Source organism: Esox lucius, chromosome 17, assembly GCF_011004845.1.
Source record: "Esox lucius isolate fEsoLuc1 chromosome 17, fEsoLuc1.pri, whole genome shotgun sequence".
In the NCBI taxonomy this organism is placed as follows: Eukaryota; Metazoa; Chordata; class Actinopteri; order Esociformes; family Esocidae; genus Esox; species Esox lucius.
Window position 1 is genome coordinate 46,642,045 of NC_047585.1, and position 17,248 is coordinate 46,659,292.

A 17,248-nucleotide genomic window follows, 5' to 3' on the forward strand; every position below is an offset into this window, starting at 1 on the left:
AGGGATGAATGTCACCCCTCCCCCCTTTCTTCTTGCTTAAGACTGATACTCACTGTGAATGAAAGCTGACTACTAAAACTGCTGGTATTTAGCTTTGATAGGTACAGATGGTTGACTGGTCAGGACTCACAAATGAGCCTGTTTTCGCCACAAATGTGTTTCCACACATGCAATTACTGACACTTTTTAGCAAAATATTATTGTCAAGAAGGTAGCCTATGTAACACTCATATTGCATTCTAGTTTTCCACTTTTTAATACATTTGAAAAGAATGAAATAGAGAGAGCACAGTGTTTGACATTGATTGTACCTACAAACAGCAGTTGACCAAGAGCAACAGCAGAATATATACAAATGTTACTTCTCTAGATTTCTGAATAGTCCAGTTAATGCAACAGAGGCTGAAGCATCTACAGGAAATTATGACTAGCAATCACTGGCAGTCACTTTTTCTCACAAAACAAACTATACTTTTCCTCAAACAAATGACACAGCTGAACTGTGAAGCAGTAACAGAATCCCACCATTGCCCACAATCATAAACCTAAACTTCAATATAACCTAAAATAACCAGTCATTGTGTTTTAATGAACTAAATTAAAAGTGAGGGTCAGCACCATTCTGAGTAGCGATTCCATGCAGCCAGTTAACATGTGGCGAGGTCACTTTACCACAGAACCTTTCAAACATGTGCAGCTGCTCCACTTTCGATTTAGAAAAGCATTTTATTTAAGCCGAAAAGTGGCCGTTTTTTTACCGGTTTGCCTGATGAATTCTCAGCTCCTGTCCAACTTCATTTTGTCTTTCACACAGGAGTGGTAAAGCAAGCTCTGACCATGTCTTGACCAACCATATTCACTGAAATCACAGATCATGTAGCCTGGCCACAGTGTACAAAGCTAAGTGGTGTTCTCCACTTTCTTTGTTGATACCATTGCATGTAATCCAATTGATTGCATTGGCATTGGTCATTCAAAAGTAAAATAGTCAACATTGTTAAGGTTTGGTAAAAAGAAAAGAAAACCATTGGTATAAGATTACATCTTTGGTTTCAATGAATGCATTTTATCTAATGAGTTATTTAATTTCTCTATCCACATTTTAGTTTTATTCATTGGGACGAATTGCAGCATAGTTTTTAATGACCCCAGAGAAGCGAATCACTTTGACTTCTTTTGTTCTGGCCTTGAAGTCTTGCCACAGATACTCTGGAGACAACACCTTGCTGGGCTTGTTGTAGTACAGGTACCTGTTGAGGTGGCTCTCCTCCTGCCAAGCGGCCTCGATGGAATTCTTGGCATCCTCTTCAAATCTTTTCTGACATTCCTTAGTTAGTTTGTACACATCCTCCACAAGCCCTCCGATCATGGCTCCACCATAGTAATAATCACCCTGGTCCATGGACATAAAGGCCTTCGAGGCTGGACGCCGTTCATATGGGAAGTTGTTACGAGTTGTATCATAGTAGCCTGGGTGAATCACAGACACCAGCCTTCCAAGAGACTCTGAACCCCAACGAAAATGGAACTTGCTGTCCACATCAAGACAGAAGAGGTAGTCGGCCTCCTTGCGGATCTGAGTTTCGATGGTGTTGTGGATGATCTTCATCCTCTGTGCTGAAATCTCCTGCCAGCGGTTTGAACCTGGGATTGAGATCACTGTCAGATGTCTCCCTCCACTCAGGTTCACTGAAGGAACTTCATTGGGACGATCAGTGAAAACATAGTAGCGCACCCTGAAGTTGATCATGAAGTGTTTCTCCGCAGTCTCCAGGAAATCTTTGAGGAAGCTGACATATCTGTCAGAACATGAGGATTAAACTTGAGTATTTGTAGGTCATGTAGGTTTTCTCTCCAAATCTAATTTAGCACACCTGATTCTAATAATTGGATGGATGAAAAGTTTAATCAGGTTAGTAACAAATGGGGTTGAAGAGAAAACCTATAGGACAGTAGATATCCAGGAACAGGGTCGGGCAGCCCTGTGTAAATACACCAATTAACGGTATTCCCACAACATGATTTCCTAAAATTTCCTAACATGTTATATCAGGTACAGGATGGATAGTTCATCTTCTCTTTTGAATATTTGGTAGACCTTGAATCTTACTCACTTTCCTACAGCAAACACTGTGGTGGCTATGGTGAGGTTCATGGGCTTGTAGATGTTGTCAATGAGCACTGGGTCAAAGATGCCTTCCCAGACAATGGGTGCCAACCATGGGGTCACTGATACCACATCCGTACGTCTAAAGAAACCCAACAGATCCTAGAACACTGTGATACTGAGTAAAACCATGTTATCTCCTTGAAGTTGAACTGACAGCATTTTAAGTACTTAGTAAATATGATGCAAACAGGTAGTCATTATTGTCATGCTGCAAAACCAGGATTGTATGGGGTTTTAGTTCTATTTGACTCAATATTCCATGATGTAGTGTAAGGCATTGATGGCAGAATAAATTAAAGCAGTTCAACTAATTGATCATGTAATTCAACAATATACTACTTGGAAGTTTAATTAATAGGTCTTATATACCCCCTTTTTGGTAGTAGATAAAGCATGCAAAAAGTACTACACAACAGCCAGTCGCATGTGAATAATTACAAACGCAACATTTAAAGAACGACCAGTAAAGAACTAATGTGCATGATCACCTCCAACTGGATAACTCACCTGATCGACTGCGTTGCTGTGATTACCTCCAACTGGATAATTCACCTGATTGCGGCACTACTCATTCTGATCCTGGCTACCCTGTTTGCCCTGTCCTGGAATATACTACTGTTGGATTTCCACGTCTCCTTCTCTGGAATACCACTAGTGGACGGCCTGTGTGAACTCTCCATCTTGTTTTAAAGTCTCTTGTCGTCTACTCCGCTACCGCGCATGCCGAATGGCTATCTAGCTCCACGACATCTCCACTGTTCAATTCCCTCTGGGGCTCGCGCTGGCAAGCAGGTCTCCACTCGTTTGCCATCGCCTGGCCCCCAGCTGTCAAGTACACTCAGTGGCCCTCATTTATCATTCTTGCGTAGAAACGGGCGTATATGTTGGCGTAAGATTTTGCTTACACTCCTCTCACCGCCTGATTTATGAAGATGTGCGTACCTTTGAAATCCAGGTGTACGCAATACCTGCCCTTGTTAAATGCCGCTGCTGAAAACGATCGTCATTAGAATAACACGGCCCTATATATTCAAGTCTCCGCTTCCCCCACGCCCTCATTTTACGCCATGGACACACGGAAGACGGCAAAAAAGAGAAACTTCTCTGACGTGGAGATTGAGACGATCACCAGGGAGGTTGAAAGAAATAAAATCATTTTATTTGGCAGTTTAAAAAGTCGAATAAAAGGCGAACACAAAAACAAAATATGGACCCAAATTACGAGTGCTGTTAATAGTGTGGGGGTTGAGATGCGCACTCCAGCAGAGGTAAGAATGTTTTATTGCTTAATACAAGTTAAGCATGAGTTTTCTTTATTGCTTAATAAAGACCGATCAAGTTAAGCATGAATTTTCTTGTTTATTGTAGGTGAAAAAAAAGTGGTCCGATTCAAAGATCGCCACAAAGAGGCGCGTCTCGGTACTAAAGAGGAGCCAGAGTCAGACTGGGGGAGGCCCACCGGATCCAAGTCTCCAGCTGACGCCGAACGAGGAGCGTTATAAAGCTGTTCTTATAAAGCTGTTTGGATGAGCAAATGACCAATCACAATGCATTTTACAGCACGCGTTTGAAACAATTAGCATTTCATTTCGTATCACGTCACATGTATTGGGGTGTTCAATAGTGATGTGATGTGATGTGGAGTACCATTCATTCACATTAATAATTGCATGACAATTTGTAATATTTGTCTTATTATTTTATGATTTTTATTATTAATGACGTTTATTGTTATTTAGAAGAACAATGTCGTTATTATTTTTTCTTTTATTATTATTATTATTTAAAAGAATGTCATTTTTATCATTTTGTCAGTCTGAATTATATTTTGGTCATTAAAATTTTATTACTGAACCCAGTCCGTGCGCAACGTCCGGGCCTAACCCTGAAACGTCATGTATAGCGCACAGGCTCGCATCTGAAGGAATAAATATAAATCAAATGCTTTGGTAAAGTCACACAAATTAAACATTGATGTCCATGTTGCACAAAAATAAACACTGAAGTTTGTAATTATTATGTTTTTTTATAATATATCATATCTTTTAGTTTGTCAGTGCGTTAGGATTTTCTTTTCTGCGCATTTCCGCACTAACTCAAAACGTGCGTACACCACCACCTGAGCTGGCGTAGGATTTGAGAGTGCCGTACGCCAACGTCCATATTAATCTCAAAGTCACCGTGGTTTTGGATGTACACTGGAAATCTGGTGTACGCACTTGTGATAAATGAGGGCCAATAAGTCTTCACTTTTCATTGGTTTTCTCTGTTGGTCAGGGTTTTTGTTCAGAATGTGGTTTGACAGTGGCTGCTAGTGCTAAGTGATAGGTGGTTGCTAGTGCTAAATGATAGGTGGCTGCTAGTGTTAAATGATAGGTGGCTGCTAGTGCTAAATGATAGGTGGCTGCTAGTGCTAAATGATAGGTGGCTGCTAGTGCTAAGTGTTAGGTGGCTGCTAGTGCTAAATGATAGGTGGCTGCATTGCTAAATTATATTAAATCAAGCCACTCCCAATGGTTTTAGCTATCTGTCCCACCATGCCTAACAGGTTGTGGTGGTGGCCTTGCTGTACTGTACAAATCCCATTTTAAAATCACTGAGTTGTCTGTTCCATCCTTCAACTCATTTGAATATATTGCCTGTAAATCAACAAACTCCCTGACCATCATCCTTATTTATCGTCCTCCAAAAGCTAATGACTCTTTCCTCTCTGACCTAGCTGAACTACTCACCATAATTACTCTTTCCTCTCTGACCTAGCTGAACTACTCACCATAATGACTCTTTCCTCTCTGACCTAGCTGAACTACTCACCATAATGACTCTTTCCTCTCTGACCTAGCTGAACTACTCACCATAATGACTCTTTCCTCTCTGACCTAGCTGAACTACTCACCATAATGACTCTTTCCTCTCTGACTTAGCTGAACTACTCACCATTGCTGCATTACTCTCCCCTCACCTTCTCCTGCTTGGCGACATTAATATCCCCTTTGAATCACCTAACTCCAAACTCTGATTTCATCACTGTCCTGGACTGTTTTAACTGTATCCAACATGTACGTTTTTCCACTCTTATCAAAGGTAACATACTCGATCCTGTCTGCTTTGTCAGCCTTACCATTACCCATATAACTCCATCTTCATTTCCTTACCATTACCCATATAACTCCATCTTCATTACCTTACCATTACCCATATAACTCCATCTTCATTTCCTTACCATTACCCATATAACTCCATCTTCATTTCCTTACCATTACCCATATAACTCCATCTTCATTTCCTTACCATTACCCATATAACTCCATCTTCATTTCCTTACCATTACCCATATAACTCCATCTTCATATCCTTACCATTACCCATATAACTCCATCTTCATTACCTTACCATTACCCATATAACTCCATCTTCTAGACATGTTTCTTTCACCTCCTCATCCCCCTGGTTTACATCTGAGCTCTGAACCATGAAGCAAGTTGGTGGTCGCCTTGAACACTCCTCACAATCTAATAATTCTAACACATCCCCCCTACTGTTAACCTCCATATTTGTCCACCTGCTCCCCAGGACTCTCACCTCTCCTCATTCAGTCACAAAACTCATAATGACATCCAAAAATACTACCTGCACTCTCAATCCTTTTCCCACAGTCCTGCTTAAAGTCTCCATGACATGTACACTGGCATGCTTGGCCGATTTCTGATCGTCCGATCTACCTGCATATTGTTCATCCATGTGAGCCAACACCTTGGCCCATTTGTTCCATGGTTGTGCTCTGAGTGACTGCATTTGGATCTAAAGTCTGATAATGTGAACATTACCACACCACAGTAATAATTGGACAGAAAATGTTACAAAGGGTATCAAGTCATGTTATTACTGTTATGTATTTCAAGATTTTTTAATTAGATTTCAGGTTGTTAAAATGCTGGCATTTTCACTTCAATATTTCACTGAGGTTCTGGCTATTATAAGACCTGAAAACAAAGTGTGATTTATTAGGCTATGACCTCAGATAGTCCAACACAAACATGAGATAACAATGTTACTTACCCCACCAAGATTCTGGGCTGATTGTATGATGACCTGAGAGAACATAATGCAATTGTGTGAACTATTTTAAATATAACTATTAGATACATCAATCTGAAATATTTTTACTAAAGAGTACATTACACAGCTTTGCCACTTAGGTTAAATAAACACAGAGAGCATCAAATCAAAAGACAGAGTATTGACTCTGTAAAACCGAATTCAAATATTTCCTGGAGTGCCTTGCCCTTCAAGTGAATTAAAGAGTTACTAACCAAATTTAAGAGGAACTTAAAATCTTTTAAAGTACTTGCTTTTGTGATTAATCTCAATTTCACTGACATTGAATAATTAATACAAATTAAGCTACTTCTGAAAGTTTTAATTATTGGAGATAGACATGCCATGTCTTAATCCTGGTTCATTCATGAATTATCAGACATAAAAAGTATATACAATTATATACTTTTCCCGCTGTTAATCAGTTACATTGGAATGCTTCTAAAATTTTTACAGTAATTTATATACTTTTACACCGATAACAGCAATTTAATCTGCAGTGTCACCTGGAACTTTTCACATTTTAATTTCTGAGCAGTAAAAGTGTCAAACAAAACAAGTCCAACATGAAAACAACTCACACATTAAAAAGGTTATTTTTAGATTCTTAAATTGCAAGCTGTTATTTAGAATTCATAAAAAACAGACAATTACAGCATTTTGCAATTATTCACCGGTCAGAAAGCGGTTCCGCACCAATGCCTGATAGAGAATGAAGTTCTGAATAATATGAGAAATAAAATTACCTGCAACATAAAAAAAGCTAACTCAGAGTTCAATGTGATTGTTAGCCTAGATAACGTTAGTAGTCTGGACAAATGAAAAATTCAGCAACAGTCTTTCTGGGTGAAATTTATTTCATTGCATTTGTCATGGAGGCCAGTATATTAATATCACCTTTTTTCCAAGCTACGTGTTGTAGTTTTAGAGAAGTCGGGGGGAAAAAGTCCTTAATTTAGAGCCAGGGTGTTTTTTGTTTAGGATCATTATTGAATGGTATCAGTAGATCATTGGGTTACCCATCAATCAGCCTGTTCTATGTCCAGATGCTGTGTCCCTTCAGAGTTGAAAGGTTTAATGTGGGGGAGGACATTCTGCCCTTGGGTGAAACCTAGGTAGTGATAGAACAAAGGGAATGTGTTGTATTGACACAGGAAAGATGTGTAACATTTTACCACACCCCTTTTCCCCCTTTAAGTACTGATGACTGTCCTGTATTCATTTAGAGATTATTCACCGTTTCTTGGTAACCTGTGTACTCTCTCCTAGCAAGATCAGGTTATAAATGAACAGTCCTATTGACACAAGACCTTTTAGCACACCAGCATCCTGTTTCCTATATAAATAGCATGGTGTATTTTGTTGTAGTCGATCAAATTCACACCCTTAAAGTAAATTATGGAAAATTACATGGAATTTCCTTATTCTCTCTGCTTTTTCTCAAATTGGGAACTCTGTACCTAGTTTCAAATCCTATATCATCTAGTGCTTGTTTCAGTTAGACCAATCTTTCCTCTGTGACATTCAGCTTATTTGTTTTTCTATTTCATAGTAACCTTGAACTGGCATACCTGCTTCACGGATTCTAACAGCAACAAAATATGGGTCATAAATGGGAACTTCTTAGTTGATGTGTCAAAGAGAACCAAATATCCCCAAAATGTGGATTGTTATTGTAAAACTAAAGTTATGACCAGGCACTCCAGGAAATATGTTTAAGTATTTAAATATTTAAAGGTTTCATGTTAAACTGCCAGATTGATGAAATCAGGATTTTCGAAGGATTACACCATATAGTGAAGGAGGGTAATGAGAAAAATATAGATACACACATGTCAGGAATGACCATGTTCCATTCTTTGGTCCTGAACGTGAACTCTTGATACTCTGGGCTGTAAGAATACAAAACCAACACAAGAAAAGTAGAATGGGTTAATTAAATGTTTTGACTTTCTTCTGCTGTCCAGAGGTATTTTTGACATTAATATTGTGGCTGATTAAATTGTTTGACACTATTCAAGCTAAATATTTGTTTTATTGGAAGTTGTTAATGATGGTATTTTTTATTTAGTCTTTGTTTTGGCAGACCAGCCCGACTGTCATGGTGCGGTCAGCAGCAGCGCCACCGTGCCATATATTCTCAGGCACTCCAGGAAATATGTTTAAGTATTTAAATATTTAAAGGTTTCATGTTATACTGCCAGTTTGATGAAATCAATGTATGAAAGAAATATGAACATTGTGCCATGAAATGTAATAGCTTTGGCAGTGTAAAGTTCAACTACAGTTTAGCTAAAATTCTTATGACTATTCAAAGCAGTAAGATAATGGTATTACTAGTATGCAGTAAACAGTATGTAGTATGCTGTGCGTAGTATGTGGAATGAAGTCCACAGACTGTAGTTCATAATAGTAGTAGTATGCAGTGTGTAGTACGTGGTATGTAGTCCACTGTATGTAGTATGCAACACGTAGTATGTAGTACATAGTATGTAGTGTGTAATTTGAGCTTAATCCACAGTTCCTTTTCTCTTGTCTCTTGTTCCTGGTTGTCTTAGGCTCATGTGTGTGTTTATATACTCTGCACTGGTGTCATGTTCTCTACTAGAGGACCTTTCAACGACAGTCAACTTTGGTGTCGCAGTTTAAATATCTTAGTAAATGTACGTGTGAGTGGCTGTAGGTTGTTGTAGAATGACTGACTTAAACCTTGTCTTTTATTTGTTAAAGTGTTTTTATAACTAATGTAGTTGTTCATTAGAGCTGCATGATACAATTTGCCTGCCTACATAGCTGGTACAGACCAGGGATCAGGTTAATGTTTTATTCATTTTCAGTTTTGTTGGGGGAGTTGTGAAATTCAGAGAAATTGTGTTTTTTTTGTTTAAGTGGCATAACATGAAACATCTATGATATTAGCTGGCACAAACATTTGCCAAACATGGTGTTATTGAAGATTTACCAGCCACCAGCCCTTCAAACCGTTCAGACAAACTCTTTATCAACCCTTGGGGGCCTGAGCAGTTTCCCCCCTTTTTCACTACTTTTACATTTGAGCTTATAAACATTACGTAATGTTTATGGACCATCATGAATTTGGAATCAGATGATCCGAAATAACCTCAACTAATATAAATTAATTGTTAAAATAAACACCTCAAACTTTGCTAAATTTCTCTGTGTAGGTAGACTGGAAGTGTAAATGTGTAAGTCTCCTCTAAACTACTCTAAATTATACACTCCTACCTTATCATCTCGTACGTTCACACACATTGTTTATATTAATGTGTTTGTATTAATTAATGTGTTAATGTGACCTCTGAATGAATGGTCTGTCCAAACATTCAGTATATGTTTTCAGGATGAACACTGTTCTGTTGACCGAAGCTTCTAGGAATAAGACTACATAATATTAACAAAACAATTCTTATCACAAATTTTATTTCTTTGCAGTTTTTTTATGAGACTAATTATTGACTTTAAAACCTCTTACAGGCCCTTATCACATTACCTATGTGTATGTGGCATGTAGCACATTCGATTGGTGTTCCCCAATGTTGGGTTTTCGCTGTGACAGAACATTGCTTTTTCCCATAGATAATTGTATAAATAATGAATCGCTGCAGAAATATTTATCTAAACTAACCTGGGGCTCAGTGTGTCATCTTCAACTGGAATACATCTGTTGGAAACAATAAAACTGTAAATATAAGACCCTTATATTCAAGCCTCAAAGGAATATGTTCCATGTCACAATATAAGAGTATTTGGTTGTAAAATATAATAAATGAATCTTACCTGCTGATTTTTTCCCTGAACAACCAGAAGATCCGATACCTTTTTGGAGACATGAAAGAATCAAGTTGTAATAATGAAAACATGTATGGCATCAGTCACTACATTTAATTCATTTTAGAATAACAACACAGTTAAATCATACATGCAGTTGTCAAAGTAAATGACGTGCAGTTACAATAATTATCTTTTTAGGCCCTAAAAATGAATTATTTCGGGACTTCTGGTTATGGCGTCTTGGTGAGAGGCTGCTTGTGCGTGAGGCTCGCTGTTAAATCCTTTGAAACTATCCTTAACTTGGACCAATAAACATAATTCTACTTGTTCTTGACCCATGTGCTTCTACTGGACAATATGCCACCAAAAAACGCAAAAACAGGCCAAAAACCGGGTAAAACGGCTTCACAAGACAAAAGGGCTAATGTGGCACGGCTATTGCTAGCAAAATACCGCTGGATATTTCCAATGAAGCCCTTACACAGGAGACATCGGAGACTCCAGAGGCACCCGATACACCGGTGGCGCCGAATCCAACAAACAGTGACCTTCTCAAGGAAATTCTGTCGTTGAAAGGTGACATGGCTAAACAATCTACCGACATGCTGAAAGCAATTAACGATATAAAAGGGGATATACAGTTACAGTCTCAAAGAATCAATGAGACGGAAGAGCGAATCTCGCAAACAGAAGATGATGTAACCTCTCTTCAAGGCAAAGTTAAAATACAGGAGAAAACTGTGGAGACTCAACAGAATTACAGAGCAAGAAGACAGGAGCAGACGCTCCAACTTGAGACTGGTTGGGCTACCCAAAGAATCGGAGGGCTCAGATATGTGTGGCTTTCTGGAGAAGTGGCTCCAAGATACACTGGGTGAAGGTTTCACTGTGTCCCCCATCATAGAGAGAGCACACAGGATCGGGCCTTTTAACCCTAAATCTACATCGCCACGGGTGGTAATAATGAAGTTTCTGAACTATTAGGACTGAGAAACAACCCTGAGAACTGCCAGGAAGATGACGGAGGTATGCTATGAGAATCAACAAGTCACTTTTTTCACTGACCTCTCTGCAAAGACACGCAAACTGCAGCAGCGCTTCTATGGTGTGAAAACCCAGCTTCATGCACTGAATATTCGGTATGGCATGCTGTATCCATCCCGTCTGATCATCACGCACAAAGACAAACGCAGGATTTTTACATCGGTTGCTGAGGCTGAAGAATACGTTCAGGAAATAAGCTTGCAGAATTAAACTAAGCTTGTGTTCACTGCTTCTTTCTCTTCTCCTGCATGGAGCCAATGTCGAGTAATGGCCGTGTAAATGGACAAAACTCAACGGTCAATTTAGTAAGTTGCCTAATTGTTAAAATACGTTACTGGCATGATTGTCTTAAGGTATGTCACTTTTAATTTTTGTATTTACGCACTGGGTGCACGTCCATGTGCGTCAGGTTTTCTTTTGGTCCAAACATTTCTACTACGGTTAGCCCACGTGTGGCTATGTTATGTGTGCAGATTTACATGTTAAGAAGAATTTATGTTTGATACCTCAGTTATAAATGTGTCTAGTTGGAATATAAGAGGTCTGAACAAAATTGTCAAGCTCAAACAGGTGCTTGGCAGAATTAAACAAATGAAGAGTACAGTGTGTTTCTTACAAGAGACACATTTGTTCGACGAAGATGTGAATAAGATTAATCAATCAATCAATCAATCAATCACATTTATTTATAAAGCCCTTTTTACAACAGCAGTTGTCACAAAGTGCTTTACAGAGACACCTGGCCTTAAACCCCAAGGAGCAAACAACAGTAGTGTTGAATTTCAGTGGCTAGGAAAAACTCCCTATGAAGGTCGAATTTTAGGAAGAAACCTAGAGAGGACCCAGGCTCAGAGGGGTGAACAGTCCTCTTCTGGCTGTGCCGGGTGAGATATTAAGAGTCCAATTGGAATAATTAATAAATTTATCCGGGCTAAATCCAGAGTCTATTTGATTTTAGACTAGGTCAGAAGTATGACCAGGTGGACAGGGACAGCAACGGGCCCCCCAAACCAGGTAATCCGCAGGTGTGGACCAGGACCTCATCTCCTCCTAAAATTTAAAATTAGATCTAGGTGGCCTGGTCAGGTATTCTCCTCAGAGCGATTGCAAGAGAGGTCATAATATTGATTCATAAATCGGTTCCATTTGATCTAACAGATAATTATTTGGATCCATCTGGGAGATTTATTATACTTAGTGGAACTATAATCTCTACATTAGTCAACTTGGTGTTTTTATACGCCCCCAATGGGGATGATACTGCGTTTTACCAACATTTCTTTTTAACTATGTCAGCTTATAGGGGATTTTAATTGTGTGATGCATCCACTCGCTATAGCAATATGTAATTCCCCTGACATTACTGGTATTTAAATCGGAGGAACAGAACATCGCTTGTTTCTTTTTGCAGATGACGTCGTTTTGTTTTTAACTGATCTAGGGATGTCTGTCCAGGCTGTTGGCCAAATTCTGAAGGTGTTTGGTGAATTCTCAGGGTACAAAAGCTCCCTGTTAATGCTGAACAAAAATAACCCTACAATACAAACACAATTTTCATGTACCTATGAAGACTTCACTTACCAGGGAATTAAAATAAATCCTGACATAAAGAAAATTGTATCTATTGTAGGGTTATTTTTGTTCAGCATTAACAGGGAGCTTTTGTACCCTGAGAATTCACCAAACACCTTCAGAATTTGGCCAACAGCCTGGACAGACATCCCTAGATAAGCTGACATAGTATCTATTAATTATGATCCCTTAGAAAAAAAGGTATTGGACTCCTTAGAAAGATGGGGTGGGATGCCAATTTCTATGATAGGTCTCATTAATATTATTAAAATGTCCATTCTCCCAAAATTCTTGTATCTTTTTCAGTCCATCCCCTTACACATTCCAGCCTCCTTCTTTTCCTCCTTGAATAAAACCTTTACCATATGTATTTGGAATAGTAAACGCCCCAGGCTGCGGCTCTCCCTTCTATATCTGCCCTATGGGGGGCTTAGATTGCTTAATGTCAAGTTGTACTATTAGGCAGCTCGACTTTGTACTGCTACTTATTATTTTTCTATCACTGATACACCATCTTGGATACACATTGAGAACAATACATTGAAGCTACCTTTGACATCTTATCTTTATGCAGCCGAAATTAAACAATTAATAAAAAAAAATAAAAAAAGATCTCAAAAACACTATTTCAATCTGGCATCAATCTCATGCTGCCTTGCCGGAGGTATCTAAGCTCTCATGCTTATTGCCAATTTGGGGAAATTATAGATTTAAACCAGGAAGAGCAGACATGGGGTTTAGAATTTGGCTGAATAATGGCTTGAATAAAATTGGGGACCTATATAGTGAAGGAGTATTGATGTCTTTTGAGCAACTGGTAAATAAATATGGTTTGCCCAAAAATCTCTTTTTTAAGTACTTACAGGTCAAAAGTTTAATCAATACCCAACTAAAGTCCACTGTGAAACCCCCACTCTCCGCTATAAAGAACTAACAAAATTATGTTCCAGGACGTGACCTCAAAGTTATTTTAGTCTCCACAAAGTCACGGTTACGTACTTGTGAAACGTCGTCGGTATGTACCTGTAGTGTCAGCTGACGAAAGTTACGTCCCAAGTCTATTCAGGGCGCAGAAATGTGGGGGCCTCTGAAAGGCCTAAAGACGTTATTTAGTAACGTTACAATAGTTGCCTGAACATACACACGATTACGTCCCCAATTGGTACTGTAAGTAACGTTATGAGGATGACGTTTTCATGAAGTACAAGAAACATAACTGAGACATTTGTAACATTCCTTTAAGGTTTTACAAAGGTACTGAATGTCACAGCCTGTTCAGGATTAGAAAAGATTAAACTGACCAATGTAGATGTATTGATTGAATAAGTTGAACTGTTGTGAGCAATAAAGCAGTGTCTATATCAAAGCTAAAATTAAAAGGTTTACAAGTAGAGAACAGGAAGTTTAAGAGAGCAGACAGCCTGTCTTTGACAAAAACAGGAAACAGGTTAAAGACACACACACAGTCTGGAACAGAGCTGAATTAAGAATAGACACCAGACAGAAACCACAAAGGGCAAAGATGACGCTTGTACTGCAATTACACATATAAGGTATAGAACATAAATTGGACCAATGACACACTTGCTTTGCTAACTTAACACCTCTATCTTTTGGGCGTATTTGAAGTATAAATAAAGCTGTATGACTGTTGATCTTTGGACATTGTGCGGCGACACTTGTCTCCAGAAGCTTCTGTAATAAATGGATATACGATATGATAATTGACCTGACTCCTGGTGATTTATTCTCCTTTCCAACAAACCAACTCGGGGAAGTGTTGACTTCAACACCAATTTGGTTAATAAAAAAGATATATCCACATATATACAACAAATCAAAACTGTGTAAAGGCTCTGTCTTCAGAACATTATTATTACCTGAAGATTGGTTTTTAGGTTCATGAAACAAAAGCATCAAACATCTCTTTATATTACAAGCCACATCTGTCTTTACATGTATCTTTACATGTTAAAATATACTTTAACTGTAGACCTAAAACAAATCTTAGAAATAAGCAGAGAAAAATGCTTAACATACTAAAGGGTAGTACTGCGATGATGGAAATTATATTCCTAATCTTTTTCTTTTTTGTTGTCACAATCATTGGCTTGTACAAAATATTTTGAACCAATCATGTTACCTCTAGTCAGTAACATCAAGAAGCCAGAAGTGCCAGACTACACTCACCAAATCCACCCTGTTTTTTTTTGTGTTTTAACTTTAGTATTGACTTATTTCATTCCGTCTTAACGATTCTATTATAGTTTGTAAATCCTATTTCATACCTGTTACTTGATATTGCACATTAACTAGTACCAAAAATTCTACTTACTATGTTTTTAACATCAGCATTTTTCATTTCATCACAGTGCTTATTCTATTGTTAAATATAGCTTGTAAATCCTTGTGCCACAGGTCAGCATTGCAGTTATAATGGTCTGTTCTACTACTGGTTTTACCTCCGTATTTTTATATAAATATATATGTTAAGTTTTGTTTATCACAGATACAAGAGACACAGATCTTATTGCAGCACGGTGTAAATCTTGTGCTCCAGGTCAGCAATGCCATTATAACGGTCTATTCTACTCTAGAGCTTTACTCTAAATTATTACCACTTTTCCTATTGTTAGAAATGGCTTGAAAATGTGATGTTATACCTCGATTTATTTGGTATCCTGTACATTCTTTGGTACCAAATATCCTCATTACTTGTTATGTTTACAGGTAATTATTTTCATCCCAGAGCTGACCTCTTTATATTATTAACAATTATTGTGTTTGTGTTATAATTTGCTTGTATGGCTGGTTTTTTTTTTACCAAAATTTAATTGGAAACCTGCATGTTCTGTAGTGTGTATTTATATGTATATTTTTTTCTGCCTGTTATTTATTTCAGTGATCTGACACATCTTGTTTGAATGACAGTTACTGTACTTTGAAATGTGGAATTAAAACACCAAATGGAAATTTGTCTGGTTTGAGCAATCATTATTCTCGATAAACGGCATGCTATAAATATTAAATATATATATATACAAAAGTGGCAGGTCGCTCGAAAATACCGTTTGCCGTGGAAGGTCCGCCTTCTGTATAACGGCGGTGGAACGGCGGTTGGCCCACGGGCCGGCCACAGAACACAGGCGGTAGGAAGGCGGCTGCCGCTGGCGGTGAGCCGGCAAACGTGTTTGTGATTAAGACATTCTGACGCTTCTACTGTCTCTGGAGGACAACCTCCGGTCCGCCGACTCATTGCTATCTGGGGTACTGTACCTCTAGTGTAGCTAGCTACAGTCTGGACAATAGGTTTGCCCCTTCGCTCGTAAATACATATTTTTTACCTGAGAGCTTGTGTTTACTGTAAAGTATTTCAGGTTAAACCACATTTGTTTCTTGCCTGAACCTTTTACAAATAACTAGAAACGTAAATAATTAATACAAATTACCTGACTGTGTAACACAGCTAGTTAGCTAGCTAGCTCTTCAAAAGTGTCGTACAGATGTTCACCCGCTCCAAATCTGATTTTGTTTGTGTTACTGTCGCCCCCACCTCATTTCATATAGTATAAAGAGCACCATTGATTCTGAGCAAGACGACATGGAAAAAGAGCAAGCAATATTTTTTTTAACAAGGGCAAATTGATAAAACCTGTACAACTTACCTTTCAGAGATAGGGTGAGAAGCTCGGTCACCCGGGAGGAGCTCAGAGTAGAGCCGCTGCTCCTCCACATCGAGAGGGGTCAGCTGAGGTGGCTTGGGCATCTGTTTCGGATGCCTCCGGAACGCCTTCCTGGGAAGGTGTTCCGGTCCCGTCCCACCGGGAGGAGACCCCGGGGAAGACCTAGGACACGCTGGAGGGACTATGTCTCCCGGCTGGCCTGGGAACGCCTCGGTCCCCCCTCGGAAGAGCTAGAGGAAGTGTCTGGGGAGAGGGAAGTCTGGGCATCCCCGCTTAGACTGCTGCCCCCGCGACCCGGCCCCGGATGAAGCAGAAGAAGATGGATGGATGGATGTCTTGTTCAGACAGTGGATTTTTCAAAAGACCTTCTTCGGCGGGAACCTTTCCATCGTGCAGCACTGCGCAGAATCGTTATAGCCACGCCCACTTCTCGATCTTTCTGGATAAATTCAGAATACCTTACCTTAACCACAAACGTCAAGGGTCTTTGTATTCATATCATAACCATCTGCTTGGAGTTTTTTCTACTTTTTACACTTGAATAATTTTACGCGTTGGTTTCAAAGAAGTTCCCTGGATATCTGAATAGTGACGTGATATTTAACCCTTGCGTGGTGTTAGTATTTTAGTTAGTCAAGTCAAATGTATTTGTATAGCACATTTTCATACACAAGGCAACAAAGTGCTTTCCAGAAGACAAGAAAGACATATATAAAATGCATGTCACCCAATGTTTGTGGGGCTGGTGGACCCACAACTTTATTGAGCCTAAGAACATATCCATAAATTTGACAAAATACTTCGGCCTAATAAAAAAAAAAAACTCAGTCCACGATGAAAATGTACCTAATATACAGTATCTCACAAATGTGAGTACACCCCTCACAGT

At 38.9% G+C, this 17,248-nt stretch overlaps 1 protein-coding gene across 1 annotated transcript; it reads right to left on the reverse strand.

Moving 5' to 3' along the window:
* Window positions 1-240: 240 nt before the first annotated feature.
* On the reverse strand, window positions 241-16,377 carry LOC105009532 (globoside alpha-1,3-N-acetylgalactosaminyltransferase 1). The gene is made up of 6 exons (XM_029114321.2): window positions 16,342-16,377; window positions 10,067-10,105; window positions 8,101-8,160; window positions 6,230-6,262; window positions 2,115-2,249; window positions 241-1,799 (listed from the first exon to the last, which is right to left on the reverse strand). Exons 3-6 carry the CDS (start codon window positions 8,115-8,117, stop codon window positions 1,109-1,111), a joined length of 876 nt encoding a protein of 291 aa, XP_028970154.2. The 5' UTR covers window positions 8,118-8,160; window positions 10,067-10,105; window positions 16,342-16,377; the 3' UTR covers window positions 241-1,108.
* Between the last annotated feature and the right edge of the window lie 871 nt (window positions 16,378-17,248).